Source organism: Netta rufina, assembly GCF_964035555.1.
Source record: "Netta rufina genome assembly, chromosome: 12".
Lineage (NCBI taxonomy): Eukaryota > Metazoa > Chordata > Aves > Anseriformes > Anatidae > Netta > Netta rufina.
Genome location: NC_140135.1, coordinates 14,307,907 through 14,331,334, shown reverse-complemented (window position 1 = coordinate 14,331,334; position 23,428 = coordinate 14,307,907). Strand labels below are relative to the sequence as shown.

The 23,428-nt window shown below is 38.9% G+C and overlaps 1 protein-coding gene across 2 annotated transcripts; it reads right to left on the bottom strand.

Moving 5' to 3' along the window:
- Positions 1–4,942: 4,942 nt before the first annotated feature.
- LOC311213660 (P2R1A-PPP2R2A-interacting phosphatase regulator 1) lies at positions 4,943–22,179 on the bottom strand. Of its 2 annotated transcripts, none has more exons than XM_084293805.1 (10): positions 21,692–22,179; positions 18,506–18,584; positions 13,461–13,517; positions 11,557–11,600; positions 11,423–11,477; positions 10,913–11,005; positions 10,299–10,387; positions 9,538–9,602; positions 8,495–8,591; positions 4,943–7,338 (listed from the first exon to the last, which is right to left on the bottom strand). In XM_084293805.1, the coding sequence occupies exons 1-10, from the start codon at positions 21,805–21,807 to the stop codon at positions 7,179–7,181; spliced, it is 855 nt and encodes a 284-aa protein (XP_084149931.1). In that variant the 5' UTR covers positions 21,808–22,179; the 3' UTR covers positions 4,943–7,178. The 2 variants fall into 2 exon arrangements, with proteins under 2 accessions (XP_084149931.1, XP_084149932.1); XM_084293806.1 differs by having other exon boundaries at positions 9,538–9,599.
- Positions 22,180–23,428: the final 1,249 nt, after the last annotated feature.

Here is a 23,428-nt window from a genome sequence, read left to right as displayed (position 1 = left end):
TTTATTCTTAAGCACCTACCCTGTTAATTCTGAGTTTCATGAGGTGCTTTAGCCTGCCTCTTCCTGATGAAAGGCAAGAGAATTGAACAGAGTTCAGGGAGATAAAACGGACTTAATAGCCTGGCTGTAACGTATTAATACATGTACATTTGTCTGTGGGCAATAGTAGCAGGACTCAATTCAGCCATAGTCCTAAATGCCTTTTTCCCATATCCCTGAAGTGGCAGTCACAGGCCAGCGCTTGCCAAGCACTTGCAGAAGTACAGAAGAGAGACCCCCCCCTAGAATCCCAGAGTCATTATCACCACGTCTCACACCAGCAGCATTCTCACTCCTGCACAGTGCACACACAGGACTTCAGAAGTGAGAATGGAGGACAACGGAGACCTCTATTGCCAATGTGCTTTTTCACAGAAGTTAAAGAGAAGCGATTGGTTTCAAAAAACACCTTGACCAAAGAAATCAGTAACAAAGAGTTATCAGCAACTAAAAAAAAACCTAAAACACTGGAACATTTCTTTTTCAAGGTCAAGCAAGGAGCAATACGCAGATAAAGATTAAATGCACAGTGTAATTTAGCAGCTGTAGATAAAACTGGTGCTTGGGCAGCATTAGCATGAAAGTGTGAATTTGCCTTTTCTATTTCAGAGCGATTACAGAGCACTGCCAAATCACAAATTTATTCCAGAGACCTGAGAACTCCTTCAGTTCAGAATGGTAAGGAGGAATGTATCAACTCATGTAACAGCGTAGTCACAGGGAGACAGTAATACGTTTTTACTATGTGGATATACAAAAATAAACAAGGTTTGTAACGTTTTCTGATGCCTATAGGTACATATGTATGCACGTGTACCTCTGGTACCTTGAGGCTTACTTAATAAGGTTGTTGAAAACACAGAATGCCTGTGGAAATAAAACCTGAGACAGTGAATACGCTTCCTCTTAAAACACAGGGAAAAACAGTTAAGTGTTCACGTCATTTCCCATTCCTGACTCTTAAAGACAAACAAAACAGTCATTTCCTTGAAAAAGTATTTTGAGCAGACAGGAGTGCCTTAAGATCATCCAGCAGAAACAATCATCTTGTTTACCCAGGACTTGCTATGGCACTGATACCCCAAACAAGCAATGTTGGCATGCAGGAAGTGAGAGTGCTGTTCAGATCGTTTTCAGTAGTGTCACTCCCAGTAGCTACAGGCTTGGTACATGATCTTCTCTAGGTGTTTACACTTGTCTGGATCAGCAAATGCTTAGATTTCCCTTTTTGCTCTGCAGAAGTCAATCACAGAACGCTTACAACTACAATGGGCCCCATGTAACTGTTTCAGAGTTGCAGGGACAGACAGGGCTGTCAGACAACCAGTTCATTCCAGCAGGGAGCGCAGCTGATGGGTGCCCCGAGACTGGGTCAAGCAACCTTACGTGGGAATCACCTGAGAAGAGACAGTGGCCATATTTCTCAAAACACACCTGAGGAACAAAACCAAACATGATACCAGATGGTAACAGGTCCTGCTCTTATTTTAAGAGCTTAACAGTGGTATTTGTGGCAGCTCAAAGAGAAGTCCCTGCATAGAAGTGTGCTTTCAACAGCAAAGCAAATAAATTCTTTCTGGAATCAACTTGTTAAGAATTTCCAGTCAGCTGTATATTATTTCATTTTATCTTCGTATGTAGCAAGTATCTGATAACCAACAAGCCTAAACTAGAGAGAGGCTGCCAAGTAGGTTTGGCAATAAGTCACCACATTTCAGTCCTTGTTTTTCAATGTATACTGAACATGCCCGGCTTTTGCCTGGCTTTCCTTTTAAATGCCAAATCCCATCACCTGTTTCCTTTGTCAGCTGTATGAATCTCACACTTAATCACCCAACACCTTCTCCTTCTGATGTGCACTGGCAATCCGTCCCACTGGTGGGGATGCTACAGATGGGAACCTGTCAGGGCGCGTAGGCCCCATCCTAGAATACTTTGTTTACAGGACAAAGTTCTCAAGTGCCAATTGACACATTTCATGTGTTCTGTGGTGATTTAGGGCAACCTCAAAATTCAGGGACCAAGCTGTGTAGGAGGTCTTAAAAACTTTAATCATCCTCTCTGCCAGGATGAGTCTTGGTCAGAGCAACTCGTGCTTTTTCTCTGAACTTCTGTGAGGTCTCTTCTGGCCTAAAATACTAGCGAAGTACTAAGGGAACGGACCGTAATACAAATTAAGACTGAAACCACTGAAGGAAAATAAAGAATGCCATTGCCAGCAGCATAGCACTTGCACAGTACTGCTCCACATAAGCTAGCAAGAATTCGGAAACCATTGTCACACAGTCTATTAAGAGCCCTTTAAAAATACCAAACATATAAATGAAAGCAGCCTAGAGAATCTGTGTATCCTCAAAAAACAAGTAACGGAGGTAGGAACACAGGCAGGGAGGCAGCACAGTGTAACAACTAAAGCCAAGTAAGGGGATACACTCGCTTTTTGGTCTATTTTTGTCTTCTATAGAACACAACCTGCAGGAGCTCGCTGCTGAAAGCTAACCAGCTGTTTACTTTATATGATAAACTGCAGCTAGGGTGTACCAGCTCTTGAAAATTTACAAAGCTCTATAACCACACTGACAATAAACTGGGGAATTACATGCAGGCAAAGTAATGCATTCTGGTCTTTGAAGTAGCAGAAAATAAATAAGCAAAGGAGTATTTTAAGCAAGAGCACAATCAAAGCGACAGCCGATGTCCCTATGAAGAAAAAGCTAACAAGGTGGCCCACCTGAGTTACAGGCTCCCTTTAATACCTGTGTTGTGGAATATAAATTCAAACACATGTAATTGCAGTCATCCTGATCCTAGCGCATTCACGAGATACTAAGAAGGTACTCAAATGACTGATAAATTGCATATCGAAGACACAGAATAAAGAACTAGGAGCTCGTAGTGGAACTTAAATCCATATTTCCACTTAAAAAAAAAAACTACTAAAAGTTAAACAAGGTTATTCTCCTTTAGTTTATTTGTATCTCTCACACTTCTATCATAGAACCCCAAAAAGGAAAGCAATCTCGCCCTTCCAGCATGAGCGTGGGGTCTGTCATGGTTGTAGGGTATCTGTCTGCTCAGAGCCTACTGTGACAGGAACAGCATCTCCCTGCCCAAGCCCTTACCTGCCTGTTGCCTGGGCCCGAGTCCATCACAGGAGCGCTGAGATCAAACAAGGATGCTCATTTTCAAAAAGTACATACCAAGTGCAAAGAAAGGGGAAGACTGTCCTGTTACAGGTTAAAAGACAACTTGGAAACAGACACCGCACAAAAAAACATGAGGTGACAATTTTTTTGCGTGTAGTTATTATAAAGGATTCTTGCAAGCCAAGTGCTCCTCTGTGGATTGATAAGGTTGATAATTATGGTAACTGAATGTTTACAGCTGCAATACACTTACAAATATTTTAACTCTATGCTTGTGAGAAGAGGGATCAACTAAAACTCCATCTGCCAGTTGGTGATGAGAAAGGTTGCTTAAAACAGGGTACAAAGCGCTCACACGTTCTAATTATGACTCCTGAGCCTATTTTAAGCAAACAAGTTACAACTGCAACATATGCAAGAACACAACAACATGAAGTGAACAACATTAAGTGACTACTGCTACGAAACGTACAAGCTGCTTCCCAGCTTGAAGCTAGCTGATGGAGCCCTGGTGGTTACTCCTATCTTTAGTTATTTCACTAGCAAATAACCTCACAAAAGCAGGACTGGACTCACAACATTGACATGAGAAACACAAAACATTTATAAATCAAGATATCCTGGCCTCACAAGAACGCGCAAGACTTTGCATATCCGTTTTGTTTGTACAGGTTAACATTCATTTACAGATAAGTCTTCTGAAGAAAGGCAAAAAGGACAGATTTGGGATTAAGTTCTCATTAATCTTCAGGAGGACTGAGGACAGCTGTAGAGCATTCAGATCAATTGGCTTGCTGACAACACAGAGAAGACCCTAGCAAATTAATCTGGCTGATGCACAGGCTCATTTTTCCTGGCATTTGTATCACTCTTCTAACATGAAGTACCTATCCCTCTGCTAAATGCAGTAAGTGCTCATTCCAAAAATACAGTTCCCCTGAGCACTGGCACGGTTATCAGTGTTCCCTCGGCAACTATGTCAAGTCTGGAGAAGGTGGAAAGAAGACAAACACCTATCAGTTAGCAAGGAAGACACATTGGCCCAAGACCCAATTTAACTGCCAACAAATCCTACAGGGGCAGCTTTCAAACACAGCTATCAAACGCCGATCACGAGCATGACTGCAGAATGGTGTCTTTTGAGAGGAATGGCAGAATCCTGGAGAGAAACAGCGAGATGGCCCGAACGAACCAGTTTATATATAATACTTAACATATACACTATATATAGGACCATCATATAGATGAGAAAGATGCATTTCTCAGAGGATGACAAAGACAAAAACACTTGTAATACACTCAGATTGTTTAAGAAACATCATATGCAGTACTACTGTAACCATGTCACAGTGCAAGCACAGCTTCAACATTCATTGTTCTCAAGTAAATGAATAATTAGTAAAATGCAGGTAATACTAACACATGGAGTAGCTCGTGCTGTCAAGGGTCAATTATGTACACTGTATAAGATCCTAATTCCCCAACCTCTGATACATACATTTTGCAGCATAGTTTAATTCCAAAAGTCACTCTTGTATTTCCGTGGAAAATCCTGTAGATGCCTCTTGACTCCAGGGCACAAAACCACAGCTAGTTGATGACACAGATGGACAAGAAATTGGGATGCCTTATTCTACAAGATTAAAGTGATTTCTCTCTTACAAAAGACAGAGAAAGAGCAACTGCAAATACATAAATATTTCTCCTTGCTCCAACCACATACATTGCCCTACAAAGGCAAACCACAAAGACCATCATTTGAAAATGTTCATTTTTATTCTTCAGTTTTCCTAGAGTTGTCACAGAAATTTAAGATAACATTGCACCACAAAAAAGAAAAGCGTGCTGCAGAATTTAGGGCCAACTTCACTGCAAACCAGACTGGGTAGAAGTGTGTTAAAATAGATATTCTGATTAAAAAAAATAATAATAATCACAGATTAAAGTAATAATGTAATATAGTTACCTCTCTAACAAAGCGCAGAAACAGAAAAACATTTATGTTTCCATTTATTGGCACTTATTTGAAAAATAGCATAAATATTCAACAGAAAAAAGACAAGTTGACCCACATGCAACTATTAAAACCCTCTATTGATGCATCTTTTTTAAAAGACTGGGACAGACACCAAGAGGCTCATTCTTAAGAAATAAGCAAGATTAAAAAAAAACAAAACACAACAGTCTTGCCCTCACCACAAAAGAGTGAATGCACAGCAACTCTTTGGCATGTATCTGAAACTGCAAAATGAAACTATGCCATATTAAATGACAAGCAAACAGACATTAACGACAAGTTTGTCCATCGGCCACAGGGGCAAAGGGCAGTCTGAACTAAAAAAAAAAAAAAAAGGAATCCGCAACTAGGAAGTTGACTATTGCAATAATTTAAGAGGAATGAAGTCAGAAGTAAACTACGACATACCTTGATTGAACTGAGTAAAACTATTAAATAGGTTCTATTTTCTTTCTACAATAAGAATAACTGGTTGTTGGTCCTCCTCAGATCACCAGGTCCTCACGCTGTCATCCATTTCTACTTTTTATGGCTGCTCTCAGTCAAAGCTTCATCCATGGGAATCTTCCACAGCAGAGTTCAGAGTGGGCTTCTCTCCTACTTGAGGAAGTTTCTCAACTTTTCTCATTTTATTACACATCACAAAGATTTAGTGTTTAAAAGCAAAACATTTTGCTTCATTATTGACTTCTCTGGAGAGAAGGCTTAAAACCACACAGTAAAGATGCATACACACATACAAATGGGGACCCAGCATGGGGAAGTTCAATTGCATAACAGGAGTCAACAACCAAAAATGAGGTTGCCACTGGAAATTTTGAAACAGCTCTCTATGATGGTTTGCAGATTTGTCCTCTTGTTTGGGGAATTTCAGAGTTGAAATAAGGACGCTTCAACCTACTGACTTTTCAAACACAGTATAAGAATCTGGAAACACATCAGACTACTGAATTCTAGACCTCCAATGAGCATCTGAATGTTACAATAGCAGAAGTAACTTGATGTCAGTATTTGGGGGAAAGTGACATCAGGAGATTAAATACTGATTAGGCACATTTGATCACCTCAGCCTGTATAAAAGCATTCATGGTCCCTCATTGTTTCTGTCCATCAAAAGTCATATATGAGGACAAACACTATCTGTTAAGATAATGTACTTCTGAAGTACTAGATACTAAAATCTCACAATTTAATGTTCTGTTCCAAACATTATTACTACTTTTCCCCATTAAAAGATTAACAGAGCATCTACCACTCTAATACATCATCTAAATGGGGAAGAAGAAAAGTATGAAACCCCAGAAGGTTCCACACTAACTTTGGATTTAGTCACAACAGCAGTCATGATCATGAGTAAAATCCAGCATGTAAATTTAAGACGATGATTCACCAACTTGTTCTTTTGGTATCTACTTAGAACACAGAATTGATTAACAGTCAATTAGAACACAAGATTTAATTCTTTTTCCCCCTCAATATTCTCTCTTTCACATGAAAACAGAAATCATAAATACCTAACACTCCAGGAATAAAAACAAATTAAGTAAGCTGCTTCATTGGTTTAAGACAGGACAAACATGAAAGTTTTCTTTTACCACATAGAGCACCACTTTCTATTAGTGAGGACACCACCTTTTGGCTGTTGGAAAGCCAATGTCCACAAGCAGAAGGTATATACAGTATTTGTAACTTACACCAAGAATATATCCATGAGAAATCCATAGCTTGTACACTCAGGTTAGCATCAAATATGTTTGCAATTCAAATGCTTACTGTACTATTAGTAAATGTCATACAAATCACTAGAAACGTGAATTCCTCCTCAAGGAACTATTCTGGAAGTTTTCTAGAAATAATGACATTTCTGGAAGTTCCTATGAGGAACAGAATCACATAAAAGACTCAGTTACACACAAGAGAAAGTCTTATTGATATCCAGCCTGTTTCTTGGCGTCCCATTAGCAGACTTGTGCTTCTCAATCAATAGGTAACTTAGCTGTAAGATCTACTGGTAAAAACGGAGATCTGGAGTCAGACAGTGAGACTGGAGAGTCTGTGTTGGTGCTAACTTCAGCTGGTGAGTCGCAAGAAGAGCCTGCACTGCTTCTATTGTCATCAAGTGCATGTGACGACAAACTGAAAACACAGCAACATCAAGATATGAGAAATTAAGTATTCTAATATTTCTTAAAATTTCAAATACTAGCTTCCCATTCATTATAAACCCATTTTAAAAGCAAATCTACATCTTTGAAGGAACAGTAAACACTGTATTTTAAATAAATCTGTAACGATACACCTTGCAGTCTCTTCCAAACACAGAGATAGCATTCTGATAATTTTCTCCTTCAGCTTACCCAGAAACTGTTTAGAGATTTAGAGGCATCAAGCTGAAAAATTCATTGCAAGCTTCACCCCATGTCCTAACAAGGACCCAATGTATCCAGATGCTTTTTGCCATGGGATTTAATGCATAGCACATTTACCATTCACTACATGTCTTATAGGATGCAAAATTTTAATTGTAGATGTTCTATCACCAGTGATAGCATCAAACCATTTTTAAAAATTGCCACCTCCTAAAACAAGTAGCAGCAAACTAAACTTGCACTGCTATGCCTACTATGAATAGAATGTGAAAAAAATACATGTTTTTAAAATATCCTTAAAACAAATCCATTTTACTATCTCCACTGCAACAGGCTCAAAGCTTGTGCACAGCTTTGTACTTTAGCTAGGAGGCAGAGAGGCCAGAGGTACACTGTAAAAAATGCTTTCCTGATAGTCAAGAAGGTAGTAATACATACGGTACACCTACAAAACTACAATACCAAATCAAGTTACCTTGCTATTTCAAGTCATTATGATTTTTTTTCCATGTACTGCTTTTTTATCTCCTCCCAGCAGGGAGGGTCAGACTAATTTTCTGATGTGATTAACAGCAAGGGAATCAAAAAAAAAAAAAACAAACAAAACACCCACAATCATTAACGTTCACATTTGATTGCAAGTTGAAACTGGATTCCAAAAATTGCCAGCCATAAGGTGTCTTTTCCTAAACATGCTCAATGCCCATATACATGAAATATGTTAATAAAGGTTATCAGTCAGTCCAAGAAATTCTAAAATTGTAGTGAATTTTACTGCCGATTTACTATGATACTTTCAGTGCTTCAAAAATATAGGATGTTTGTATTAATAATAAAAGAAAAAAAAAAAACAAAAAAAAAAAACACAAACTTCTTGCAGTGCTTCTGATGAAATTCACACAAATAAATAGTATGGCATTTACCATCCCACACTGTCCGTGTGATGTGAAACTTCAGGAGTAAGCATGTTCATGGATCCTTGGAATAATCTTTTTGGATGATCTTCCATCTCTGTTACCCCTTCAGTATGAGACAAAGGAGGGATAAAAATAAATAACATTTCTCAATTGAACTAAAATCTACATGCAATGTACTTCCAAGAGCAAACAAAATAGAAGTCCAAACTCATAATATAGCACTTACCAGACTGTAATATTTAAAAGATAGGAGTTTGATACTGAAATTTTAAAGACCATTGCTTGCAAATTTTTTAGCCTAAAATTTAGGAGAATTTAATGAGTTTAGACTGAGATTTACATATCAGATAATTATTCTTCAGTAGAGGAAAATCTAATTTTCATTTTAGTTTATTCAGCTAATCAGTTCACTGACTAGCTGCATCAAAGCAGAGAAGCTGAGAATAAGGAAAGGTGGTTTTCCTGTTGCAATTAATAAAGGTGGTTCAGAATTATCATTAAACTTACATATTGAATTTGACATCCAAATACACCAAAAGAAAGGACAGCAGATGTATGCTTAAATAGACTATGTAAGAACAAAGAGAAAAGCATTTTAAAAATCTGTCTCAGAGTCAGAAGTGATCTGTTACAAAGATGAAGCAGAAGATATATTTAAGAACAGATGCAATAAAATAACGTTATGCTAAACTCGAGAAAAAAAAAAACATAGGATGAGAGAATAAAAAGCTGTAAGGTGTCTACCAGGTCTCTGGATCAGTTTGTTTTTGAAGAGTGACTTTAAATATACAGTATTTGCGTACTTCAATTAGTCAGGACTTTAAAAGATTCTTGTGAAATTAAGTATATATTTATCAATTTGACTGTTTTATCACTACAAACAGTTCAATTTATTTGGTCAACTGTAGCACTATTTCTAGTCTCTCTATTTTGGTCAACTATTTCTAGTCTCTCAAAGCATCAGCCAGCTTGATAGAATTAGGAAGAAAGTTATATGAATTACTTTAAAAGTAACAATTTATTATGTTAGCCAAAAATAAATACTGTACCTTTTCTTTTTATTGACCCAAGAACACTTGGTCGAATGCAGTTAATTGGACTCTGGCTTCTCCTGCTAAAAGAAGGCAGATGCTATACTGATATCACCATTAACAGAGGAAGCCTGAAAACATGTAAAGAATCAAAAGATATTCAGATAACAAAGAAAACAGAAAACACTGTTTCAGAAAACACTAAGAAAATAGCCATTAAAACAGCCTATCAAAAATATTGCTTGTTGTTTTATTTTCATTTATTAATTTATTTAAAAGAAGTACCAGGAAGCACAGACCTTAACAGAAAAGGTTAGGTCACACTATTTCACAACTGGGGCAGACTAAAAGCTCACGTTCTAGGTAGTGACTATTGCTCAGCTGACAGGCAATACTTTGCTGAAGTGTTATGGCCCAATGAAATTTAATTGCTTTATTCCCACATAACTCAAAACAACATCCAATAAAACTAAAACCAGAATCTGTAAAACCGATGTGTGCTTTCTCTTATCAGAATTACTTAAAAAGTGATTAAGAGCAATATAAAGATTATATGGCAAAGACATGCTGAAGTGCAGCCCACTTTCCTGATGTTCTGACACAATAATTTTAACCAACATTTTAAGGCACTGTAAAATCTAATGTCAGGATGAATGTATGAAGTTCATTTGTAATCAGATATCAATTTTAATTATTTATATAATAAGTCCTTGTATTTCAAAAGCTTACTGCGAACTAGTTATGCCAATTTCCTATTACTGATGTGATCTGATACTTACCTTGAAAATCTCCTTGTTGGACTTGGGCTAGGACTTGGAGGTAATCCACTGCTACTAACCAAACTTTGCAAAGACGGTGAGAAACATTGCTGAGAGCAAAACAGTTTGAGTTATTTACATATAAATACTGTACCACACATGGTAAAAACTGATCCTTATCACAGGTAAATGAGTAATCCAATATTAATTTAAAGCAACCAATCTGGCTGGGTATACCAAGATATCACTTTTGGTTACTGAGGAAAAAAAAAATTGGACAGATTCAATTGTTACATAAAACACATGCAAGTTGGCAAGCATTTATTTCACCATAGTCTGGTTAAACAGTTCATAAAATAAGAATGTATGCCCCCTCTTCTTATTTTTCATTTGCTTTCAATGTAAATTAAGTTTTATCGACCACAGATTAGCAGCAGAACACTCCATAAAAATTCAGATGGTGGTTTCTGTTTTGGAGTTTCAGGGTAAGTGGTTTTTTTGTTTGTTTGTTTACTCTAGTTTCTGGTTTGCAGCTGAGGTAGAAAGGAGCAGGTGGTTAAATCTTTTGCTGCTAAGTTGATTGAATTTAGTTAGCACTACTTAATAGAAAAGCTTTATTACTGCATTTCGCTCACCTTCCCTATTCCTCTGGTAGGTGAAGGAGCTGGAGAGACTGGGATAAAGTCTACTTGCTTTGGTGATGATGATTTTTCAAAATCATTGTCACTCTGTAAATAGGACGTACAATTAACCTTATGAGCAACTATCTTAACATGAAAAGGACTGCTTCATGTGGAATTGAGTAAGACTCTGAAGTTACCCCCTTCTTATTCATATATATATACACACACATTTACATAGCTCTGTAAAAAAAAGCCTTAAACATTACTTGTGGAGTACCAAAACATGGAAGAATATTTGGACATGCAAACATTCATGTTATTTTTTGTGACACACCAGTCCAAGGAACTGACATGTATCCATGAAAAACTGATAATTCTATGCCTTACTGCGTGAAAAATTGCTGATCAAAAGCAGCAATACATCAACACCTTAACAGGAAGTCAAAATATAAAAGAAAATGTTGACATGCGAGTGTCTTGATGCTGATAATAGAAATACAAATAAAAGCATGAATTCATTACCAGGCTCAAGCTCTCCTCCCATGACTGGCTCATCTGCATTGCTACTTGCACTTCTCTACAAAGAAGAAAACAAACGTATTGTCCTACACCCACAAAAAATTGCATTAAGGATTTTAGTTTGCCTTAATGTTTACCTTTCACGTACTGTTTCTCTGTTCATCAAATTCATTCCTTCTTCCTATAAGAGTAGGAAATGAAAAATTAAGATAAAAAAGATCTGCTACAGCAAGTCAGAGAAGAAGAAGAGAATGGGAGAGAAAAGAAAAGCAACATTTCAAGACAGACCATCCCATAATAAGTGTTAATGGGAGGTGGCTGTTTCTCAAGAAGCTTTTTCTTTTCACATTCACTGTTATCCAAGAGGTAGTTACAGAACTGAATAATGTTCATACAAATGAAAATTTCTGCCCATGACAGAGTATCTTTACGCACTCTTGCATAACATTATTTTATAAAGTAGTTTCTAGCATAAGTAATATGCTTGAAAGTATGGATCCACAGAATAAGGAATACACCTTACTCTGTGTAACTAACTAGACACTGTCAGCATCTGTGATAAGGTATTTTTTCTAAAACAATCATAAAATACTATTAAAATGGATCAGAAGTGTAATTAAATAAACTTTCACACCAAGTAAAAAGTTGATCCATTCTCCTCTTGACTACGAACAATTCCTTAAAATGTTCAACTGAATACTATTGGTCTGTTGAGTGAATGAAGAGATTCCATAATTCAGTTCAAGCATAAAAGTGTAACTAAATATCTTCACAACCATCATTATACGTAGGGAGAGTCTAACTTAGTTCAATTGTGTGGTTTGCTAAGATTTGAAAGACCTCAGAATTAGAGCACACTGTTCCCATTTGTGCTGGTAAGAATAGAGTGCTGAGAATTTCAATTTCTGAATTCAGCTATCAAATACAAATTAGGAAGTGTCTGTGTTCAGCTTAATAAATGTATGGAATAATTTTGAATACAAAAGTGTTTTCAAACAATTTGAATTATCAAACTTTATTTCATGTACTAATAGCAACAAAACAAGAGTCATTCATGTTCTCAGCTCTAAAACTGACTTGAGTGTTTCAGAATCTGTTCAAGCCAGTACATTGTTTGCTTAGTAAACACAAGCAGTTATTTTCTTCAGGGTTACTATGCATGCACCTTAAATATCCAAGGCAGGAAGCAGAAGCACCTTACATCACTTCAGAAATCATATCCCAAAAAATGCTGTCTGAAGCATTCAATTAGTTTTACAAAAAAGAGAGAAAACAAGTCTATCCATTGCAAGCTTGTAGGAAAAAAAAAAAAATCAAACATCTTAAGGCCAGTTTTATCATTCTACTGTCAAAAAGTCAAATTTAAAATGGAAGAGCCACAAGAGGTTCAGCTTGTTGATTTTAAAATTTGAGTCTTTAGACTGTGGTCTGTTGTCTGGTGATGCTGCTATTTAGGCTTCAGATATTCACCACACCCCTCTCCTTTCCTAAGTATTTGCTCTTACGTCTTTCCCCTCATGCCATAACAGCACAAGTAATGATCTGGATAAGAATATTATACAGATGAAAAACAGCCCAGCCAAATGCATTTGAACTGTTCTTTTTTTTCAAAATTGCTTCCTTATCCAGTTCTTTTTATGGCTACACAGTCTTGTGCCAGCACAAGTTGAGGAATACTTTGTCACTGCCCCTGAATACTTATGCTGGCTCTACTGCCAAAAACTCTGTGAAACTTTACCCTAAGGGTTTACATTTAAAGGTCTCTTTTCTAAAATGTCCATTTTAAGATTTTTTCTTCTTTCTCAAATCTTCTCTTTACTATAAGAATTGTTGTGTTTGTTTGTTTTTAATAAAATTTGGAACTCTGCAAACAAGATACAACCTTTAGTTTTGAATACACCTTGAAGCAGTGATATACAGTATGCAGCAGTCTACTGTTTCATAGCAAAATTTATAGTTATTTGAAGGCCATCGCACATTGACTGCAAAAAAGCTAACCACCTATAAACAATATTTGAAAAGAATTGCAATCTGTTCTTACCTGTTTGATTTGATGAAGACGGCTGCTAGGAATACGTATAGGAGATGATGGCACAAACTGCAGAACAAAACAACATACAACTGAAACACTTAAAAAAAAACGAACAAGGGGAAAAGGGAGGGAAAGGTGCAAAAATGTTAATAACTACTTTATAGCACTATCCTAAACTCTCTCTACTGTCTTCTCTACAGAATGATGCTGCTTTTAACTAGAACACTGCTACCTTTCATACATGTATATACGGTTGCATAAATATTTTCATCCAGCAGGCTCCCCAGTAGATCCTTACAAATATAAAGCCAAAACTACACATGGTGAAAAAAACTTCTGGATTGTTGCCTGCCTACAAATAACTACTTTGACAGATGAAAATAAAATCATCTATTGGAAGGCTATCAAAGAGTTAAATAGTTCCTTTCAGGTTTCTCAAGATCTTCACATATATGGGTGACAAAAATTGAAATTGGAGAGGATGTCACTAAAAATGCTCTTAATTCTATCAAGCTTTGCATCAAGATCTCCCTGGAACACTATGATCTAAAACTGCATACTCGAAAACAAAGTAATTAAAGCACTTGTTTTCTCAAAATATCACTTCCTTTCATATATTTCCTGTCCCTCGAACATTTGACCATCAGTTGGCTTTTGTCATAACTGAACCAGGGATCAAAACCCCAAAGTTTTAGTCAGAGAGGTTTAACTTCAAACCCCTTCAAAATACAAGGCATCTTTTTTAAAATGGATGTCTTCAGTAAGTAAGGTTTGTACTACCACTAAGCGTTTGTCATATTTCATGCAGTATGAGGCCTCATCAGCTTCACAAAACTGGTCAGAGAACTAATACTCATTCTGTTAACCAGGTACTGCAACATCTTCTGATCAGTGTCATGAAGAATGCAAAGATTTTGCTGTCCTAAACAAAAAGCTATGGTAAGTTATGACAGATTACTAAGGCTTCATATATCCAGAAGCCTCCCTCTAAACAAACATCCAAGCCCTTTTTCTTGCAGAAGATTTTAGTCTCACTCAAACACAGAGGACGTTTAATGCTCATAGCAGAATGTAGTCACCACAACACACACTACTGATGTCCTGTGCTTACAATTAGCTACTTCAGTCTAGTTTAAGTCAACTTTACTCTTATACCAGGCTCCCAAAAATCCTATATACCTACTAAAATTTCCTCCAAATGTGATGAACCGATGTGGACCTTGAGTAGACCTTGATTGTGGCACAGAAAAGGATCTGGACAATAGTGCATTCCTGCCTGTTCACTCGGTCACTCCCTAGTATAAATGCATTTGTTCCACTCATTACATTCTGGTTTTATTACTTTGATCCAAGTATTTTAAGGTTTAACATTAATAGAACATACATGTATATCAAATCAGTGGGTCCCAGTGTATAGTAAAAATATATATATATAGAGAGAAAAAACTCAGCTAAGCACTCCTCAACAGGATCTGATGCAGATTTGACTAATCCTACATCCCATCTCTAACAAGTCATGATCTTCACTCTGTGCTCAAAATCCACTTTTTCCCTGTTTGTAGTACTACTTCTTATGAAAAGAGACTATCAGAAGCCCAAGTCACTTTAAAATGATACTTGCTAAAGCAGCCTGAATCCATCTGTTAAAATTATTTATTAAGCTTTGTGCTGACTTATCATAAACAAATAACCAACTATTAAGACTAAATTACCAACATGGAAAAGAAACACCTTCTGCTTTTTTCCTTTTCCAATGTTTTATAATCTTTTTCACTGAAGGTAAAGTTTCACTAGCACCAGTTTGGCAGGCAGCACTCCCAAAATAAGCAGTCAGCTGCCCCTGGTGCCACTACCCTTCCATTTCTGGCCCTGCACTGCCACCTCTCTTCTGCCAACACAAGCAACTATGGGGCCATGCAGTGAACCGTAACAGGGAACTTACCTAACAAAAAAGAAGAAAAAGAGACAAACCAAAACAAAACCTTTGCTGAAATAGCAGCTGAACATCTAACCACAGACTAAAAATGTTTTGCCTTAAAAGAAAAAAAAAAATTTTACTCACTAGGTGCCACTGAGGGTCTGGAAGGAAATAAACAATAGATTCTGAGTACAGATGATCCTTTCTTGGCAATTACATGTATTTACCAGAAAACTGCAGATTAAGAACCACACAAAATTGCATAGCAGCCCCTGTAGTTGTCATTAGAAAAGAGCTGGAGTCTGAGACTTCGAAATGTTATTAAAAAAAAAAAAAAAAAAAAAAAAAAGATTTTAGAATGTAGTTGAGCAACTAGGACAACCACCACAACAGCCCTGAAGATGGTGCTAGAATATGACCTTCAGTTACTGAAGCATTTTTAACAACTCCCATTGTTCCCATGAGAGGTAACAACAGATCAGAAAAATTATGATCATTTTTTCACAAGTTTAACATAAAATGTTAGGTGAACTCATAACTGTTTAAACAAACTGTTTACGTTAACAGTTTGATTCAGTTACTGAACCTTTTAAACCTCCTTATTACTGCTTAACGCTATAGTAAAACTTAGATTAGTTTTTTTGAAAACAAAAAAAACGTTTTGAAGTATACTGTTAAATTTATCAAAGCAGATGTCATCCAGCATCTTGGGATATTCTCTAAGGTCAGAAATTTACACTTGCTCTAAAAAGAATACCAGGTGAAGTTGCTTAGGGTCCTTAATGCTGAAGATTAATTTTCTGAAAATTGCTTAGCTATAGTTGATCCTGGTTTAAGACAAGAGAAGTATAGGATAATCTCTAAATTCCTTTTCATTTCCACGCTGCTTGCCATCCTCAACAGAAACATAAAACAGCCCAACTCAAAGAACTGTTTCAAAGCAGACAAGGCATTGATATAGCAGCCAATGAAGCATCTGATTTTGAGCATAAGTTTCAACTGTATTTTGTCAGCACCTGTGCAGCAGGGAGCGAAGACGAATTACAACCCTAAGAAATCCACAAGACCACAGGGATACATCTTCATAGGTGCTAGTATTTACTTTCAGTCTCTGATGTGCCCCCCAAAAGGGGTTGGAAGGACAGGATCCTATATAGCTCCAGGTGCAAGAAAAAAAACAGAGAAAAAGCTCTTCATATACAGGAAAATGTATGGTAGGGAAAAGACAGGGAAGAGACCTATCCTACCTTTCACCTCTCGGCCTTGAGATGCTGCTCGCCAGTTTTGGAACCCACACTCTCTTCCCTGAAAAGCTTTTCTACTTCAGGCATGACAACCCAAAAATACAAACTGAAAATTGTTCCTGAAAATTCCTTTGTTAGCTCTAAGACAATTTTTGTTCTTAAGTACCGCACTCAGCTTTTCTCTCTTAACAGAAGAGCATATCTCATTTTCTAGAATATTTTTATTCTTAATGCTAGAAAAACTGTCCATTGACAAGTATTAGTTCTCTTTGACATTCAACTTTTTGTTCATTTTTAAGGAATCCATTCTCATTTCATTCCTTGGTCATTGAGTCAGAACTACTTCTCATCTACTACTGAAACCAGAATAGTTACAAAATCCAGAAGACTGCAATATCTGTTTCTGGTGCAGCTATACCAGAACTAGTACTGCTTCACGACAACTTACAGGCAATGCTTCCCAAATTAGCATATTTTTATCCCGCAACAACTGAAGATATTCAAGAAGTAAACCTAGTAAACTGAGCTTTCACCTTTGTTTCTCCTTTAGTCTGTCCACAAGCATAAACAAACTTACCCTAAGCTGCAACCCTAGAAAATACATGAAAAAACAGACTGTTGTTTAAGAATTCTTGACCACAATACAGTCTATAACACTTTATTTCTTAGCAGGAAAAAGTGAGATCTAATAATCTTTCTGAAGCTTTAAATAAGTATCCTGGTTTTGTTACAGACACAAGCCCTTGCTGAAGTACTTGTCTGGCCTGACTTTAAAGCAGAAATTTACTGAAGAGGCAGCAATCAAGAAAATATGAGAGTAGCATTCTTCATCCATTAACATGGGGCTAACAGATTATTTCTAAAGCACTGTCAAAAGGTATCTAAAGAAACAGGATAACTGCCATCAGGTTTACAGGGGACTACAGCTTTAAAAAAAAAAATAAATTATGGATATCCACAAATCAAAATGCACAGAAACCAATATGGTAGAATTATTTTGTGAAATAATTTTAATTAAAAAATTAATGCTACTCCACTCCTGCCTGAACATAGCTCATTTTTTCCAAAACTTGCTGAATGCAGCTAGATGTTATCCCAAGTCTACCTGTTTCCTAAGGCTGTCTTAGAGGAAAAGTTGCATGAAACTTTGACAAAAAATTCCTTTTAGTTAGAGGAAATAACTACCCAATGTACCCTGGTCCTTTCGATAAGGGTTACCAAACCAATCTATGAAATCCTGTGCAGGTGTTCTCAATTGGCCAAAATCACACCCTCCTATCACAATTCATAAGGTGCTAAAACCACAAGATATGCTACATTTTCTTTGGGTTGAAGCTCTGTATTTTCAGATTAATAGTTTAAAGATTCAGATTTTGGGCAGCTGTAGTAACAGAAGCGTGGTAAAATTTGAAATCACAAACAAATGTTTCTAATAGGAGGAATTATTCATTCTGGGGGTCTCAAACTCCATTTTCCATCAGCCATTGTATTTTGTTATATCAGCTGTTGATTACAACACTCTGTTCTGACTTTTATATAAAACAAGTAATTTAAAATTGGAACATCACTGCGTTTATTTCTTAAACTTCAGAAATAATAATACATCTATACAATCGCTTTTCTTTGCTAACTACCTTTCTTACTCCATCTTAGAAAATCAGCTTGTATTTTATAAACAAAGTTATGATAACAATGAAATGCAAGTACTCTCCATGGTCAAATGGCCTACAAATAACATTTCCCTATAGCTACAGCATGTTAGTGTCAGTGTACAGCCTTGTTTCTGAAAATATGTGGTATTAGTTTCACACATTACAGCCTCATTTTACTCTTTCCTCCTGTTTGCACACTTCTGCTTTGGGCCTAACGTGGTTGTCTAACAGTTCTCTTACCAGGCTGTGACGATTCATAACCGTGGTACTGTTCCTGCGGGTTCGCAACACGTTAGCCTGGAACACCTGTGAATTATCACTGTGAAAAGAAACACTTGTCAAATGCAAAAGCCATTTCCTTCCCATCAAACAGTACCTCTTATTATAAGCTGAGTTTCAAATGTTACGACAGCAATTGTTTCAAGACAAAGTGCCTGAGAGACACCTATGTAAGAACACTTCTGGCATGTTGGCTGAATGGAAACCAAATTGCTCTTCCACCCAAATCTCAACTACTTTAATTAATGATTTTAATTAACCACACTGAGACTGCAGAACTACTGAAAAATTAAGACTGATCATTTCTGTGGGAATTTGTCGTGTTTGGAACAGCTACAGGCTTCAGACATCATTCAACAGAACAAATTTGTAACAGCATATAAACAGTAACTGGAAACTAGCTTGAGTGCCAGCAGAGCAAAAAATCCAGCATCTCGATAACACTTATCACTACGAACATTTAATAAGTTCTCAACTCTTTTTCAGCAGAGGTTAAATTAAGCATACCGTGAAAGCAGTTTAAAAAGTCCAAAGACTTTTGACCCCAGTCACGTCTGTAATCAGGAAACAGCACATCAATTTAATAGCACTGGGTTCATTATTTGCCATAATCTGTGTTCCTTTCTCAAGGCAACTTTGTTTCTATTGATTCCTAAAGTAAGTTTCTCTGGTCATCACTAATGTTATCAACAGTGTACTTAACGAATGAGACTGAAGAAAAGAAATAATGATCACTAGAATATAAAATTTAGAGCCACGACCCTGTAATCCTCATGCCTAAAAATCACCGAGGAATTGCATAAGCCAACAGATCCATACGTAAGGTTGTAATAAGATCCAAATAACAGGAATTCACTGGGTTGTACCTTTTTGTCTCAGCTACGACAAAAATACGGTCTCTTAAAACTAATCTGACCAAGAGTATTAGTGTGTTCTAAAGGCTGATAATCATAATGCACTTTAAAGACACGTCAAACAGAATCCTCCACTATGAAATACACCGGTAGGACACAAGTTTTAGATCATTTTTGTTCCGAGCTAGATGAATGCTAACAAAGCTTTACTCGGAAGTAAGAGTCAATAGCAACGGTTATAAGCACTGTGCTTTCACCAAGAAGAGCGTGTTGCCTCTAAAACATCAAATACAACAATGAAAAAAGTAACTGATGTCCAGTCAAAGACATTTCACTCAATTTACACCCACAAGAAATCACACATTTGCCCTTTGACAGGAAGTAGAACAGGAGGAATTCAAAGAGGTCGTGATTTGACATTTAGAGATGAGATTTACTGGCCTAGGCCAACAACTACAACTTCTTTTTAGTGTAAGTGTACTGGCTGATACACCAATGCACAGCAGAGCATAAATGGTGCATGCTGAAATCCAGGTTTGGAATGGAAAAAAAAAACAGGTTTGAAGGATTCTGCAATACGTTATCAGAGGCTGAATCCAATATTCGGTGCTGACTAGAAGAGAAGAAAGGGAGAGGAAGGAAATGTAAATATCCTTACCTTTATTTTCCCTTGCAAAAACACTAGAGAACTGGTCAGATCTCAGACTTACCTTTCACAGAAAATTCTTATAGTTCCCAATAAAAAAATAATAATATTGATTTAGCATGAGAACAGGAATCAAAAGTTCTGTGAAAGGTACGTTCTTTGATCTAAAACATTCACCTGGAGATGTTCTCTGGCTTTACAGTACTTTTTTCTCTAAGCTTCTTACTAAATCTGTTAACGAGGAAATCAAGTCGGTAGGCAGTGACGGAGCAGAAAGAGCAATCTGTCCAAGAGCAGGAGCTTTTGTTTCAGTTTACCCAACAAAGCTGTTCTGGGAAAAAAATGAAGTTTCTTGCCAAGAGCTGTAATCTTGCAAAAACAGTTTTCTGCTGGAAAATTCCTAACTAACAGGCAAACCACTGCAACCACCTGAAATTAGTTCAGCGGGATTTCAGTTTAATCTCTATAAACACCTAGTGTAGTATACACACCGTTTTAAGGCAAAAGCTCAGGCTATATGCCCAGAATTTGACCTAAACAGTGTGTTTGCAGCATGATTATCAGATGCTGGGCTGTTTCTTTCACTTGGCTGCTTTGTATTTTTAAAAAGCAGAGCATCTCAGAGTTCATAAGAAACAACTTATAAGGCTAAGCTTATAAGAACACCTATGTCTCGGTTACATAATTAGTTTACCTGCTCAGAAATCTGCCCGAGGAACAACTACCACTCACAATACCTCTGTACCGCATCAAACTGTAAAATGATAGCGGCTTCACTGCAATTACATAAAAGAAATGCAATGTTTACTAAAAATTAAATCACGACTGAGTAATAAAAGCACTAATATTTTCTCTGAATTGTTGTGCAGAGTCAGTTGTTTTGGTACAACATTTATGAGAGATTTATTCATCAATTGATATCTATTTCTTTACAGAAACATGAAGTTTAAGAGGAGGGAGAAAAAACAAAGTACTTATATATTATGCTATCTTTTACAAAAGTTTAGTGTCAATATGCTCTCCCATCTGTGGACATACTGCTAGTAGATGCACATAGCTTACCCTGAAGTTAGATGTTACTGACATCATCTAAGAGACGTGGGGGCATCCCCCAACTTCACAAACTGCCCCAAAGAGGCAGGAAATGGTACTTTGAGTTATAAAGTTACCCAAACACAAAATTATATAATCGTAGACTGGGTCAGGTTGGAAGAGACCAGAGATCACCCAGTTCCACCAGGCCAGGTTGCTCAAAGCCCTATCCAACCTGGCCTTGAACACTTCCAGGGATGGGGCATCCACAGCTTCTCTAAGGCAACCCGGTCCAGCGTCAAAAAAAGCACCCCACAGACCTGCACACCTGAGAGCTTTGCTCTTAGCCCTTGCCTGTGTATCAGCCGAGGAGAGCTTGACAGAGAACACCCTGCAAAAACTCACCCCCCCTGCAAACGCCAGCTGCTGTTAGGCTAATGGCAGTGCCCAAACAAAACTACCCACCCAGCTCCGTGTGCTTCTCCCAGCATCGCACAATAACAAAACCGGGAGCAGCCACAGGACAACCTGACACTGGCAGAGCACCTCGTGTAACGCTCAGGGCCCCCCTCAGGCCCCGGCCGAGGGCTGCGGGCCGGGCCGGGCCGCGCTCACCTGAGCCCGTGGATGAGGGGGGCGCTGTTGGATCTCCTCAGGCCGCCCCCGTCGCTCGGGGCCGCGGCGCTCCCCGGCGGCAGCTCCAGGTCCAGCTCCATTTTCTCCTGAGCCATCGCGGCCCCGGCCCCGGCCCCGGCCCCGCCTGCGCCTGCGGCTCGTCCCGCTCCGCCGCGACGCCCATTCACTGCCGCCGGCCGCCGCGGCTCCTCCTCATCCCGCGCCGCCGCCGCCGCCGCTCCCCAGGGCGCGGGGCGCTGCGGCCGCCCCTACAGGCCCCGCGGGCGGCGCCGCGGGCAGGGGCCGGGGGCGCGCCGGGCCCGCCGAGGGGGGCGGCCCCAGCAGCGCCCCATGCCCCTACAGCAGCCCCTACAGGCCCCTTCCCGGCCCCGCGCCTCCCGGGGCCGCCGCCTGCGCACGGGGCGGGACGGGACGGGACGGGACGGGACGGGCGCGGAGGCCGCGGGACGGGAGCGGGACGGGAGCGGAGCGAGCGCCTCAGGCCCGACGCCCCCCGCCGCCGCCGCCAGCCCCGCGCATGCGCCGCCGGGAGCCCCGCACGGAGCCCCGAGCACGGGGCCCGCGCCTGCGCCGAGCCCCCCGGGGGGGCCGCGGGGAGCGGGGCTGGGTTTGGGGTCGAGGATTTAGGGCTTAGGGTTTGGGATTTGGGATCGTGGTTTTGACTTTTTGCTGGTCTTTGCAAGCTCAGCTGTCTCTGCTGCGGTTTGTATTGCAGGTGGGATTCTCAGGCAGCCTTTCCCAACTAAAAGTAACCAGAGAGGAAAGGCAGATTATACATAAGCAATATTTTTTCCATAAATCCCATGCCTAAGATAGCATTTTGTAACATCAGTCGGCTGGGTGTATTCCACCCATTGGGATATTTCCCTGGTATTTTAAAATATTCCCATTTTATCACCCATGCCATAAGTCTTCGTGCCCGCTCGTCCCTCTGCATCATTGCTCTTTCCCCCGGTCTCTGCTTCCCCACTCTGAATTTCCGTCATTCACCTGCATCCTCCCCAGGCTCTGTTTAACATGCTCTTTCCCTTCTTAATCCCTGTTCCCATGGTAATTTGCCCTGTTTCTCTTACTCAGATCTTTGTGATTTCCTCATTTCAGTCTTTGATGTCATTCTGTTCCATAGCACAGCTCTTCCACATCCACATCCCCTTTCCTCTGCCTCGTTACCCTCCTCTTCCCAGGCCTCAGCTGGCCTCCTGGACAGTCACCACTTTCTTTCATGTATGTTCCCCTTGTGGTTCTCTGGGTTATAGTAAAGCCCCGGTCAGGTAGCAGGTTGTTGTGTAAGTGCCAGGCACCAACAAAATCTGAGTCCGTGAAGCAGGTGTTTTTGAGCTCTCAGACACATTTTGGATGCTGTTGACTTTTTCCAGGTACATAGCATTTGAAGCTTTTTGCTGTCTAGTAAAATCCACATAGTTGCGTGATGCAGTCACATTTTGCAGGTGTTTTTTATATTAACAGAGCCAACCTATGTGTGAATATATTTCCATTCCAGGCTAGATGTTTGGACTCAAATTGGCTTTTTGGCACTCTTCAGCTGACAAAGCGCTTGTGCTGAAGCACTAGACAAGGCGAATGGGGCAAAATCTTTCATTAAAGCTTAAAAATATGGTGTTGCTTTTAGTGAATGGTGGCAGTAAGACGTGATTAATAGCATTTTTTTTTTTTTTCCTCTTAAAGTACTAGATCCTATTTTTCCAGTTAAGCAGA

Excerpts from the sequence above, each read along its gene's own strand:
- LOC311213660 (XM_084293805.1), bottom strand. The coding sequence starts at position 21,807 with ATGGCTCAGGAGAAAATGGAGCTGGACCTGGAGCTGCCGCCGGGGAGC. Across the intron at positions 8,592-9,537 it reads TGGGTCAATAAAAAGAAAAG|GGGTAACAGAGATGGAAGAT; the intron begins GTACAGTATTTA and ends CTCATACTGAAG. Across the intron at positions 7,339-8,494 it reads CACACGGACAGTGTGGGATG|TTTGTCGTCACATGCACTTG; the intron begins GTAAATGCCATA and ends CTGTGTTTTCAG.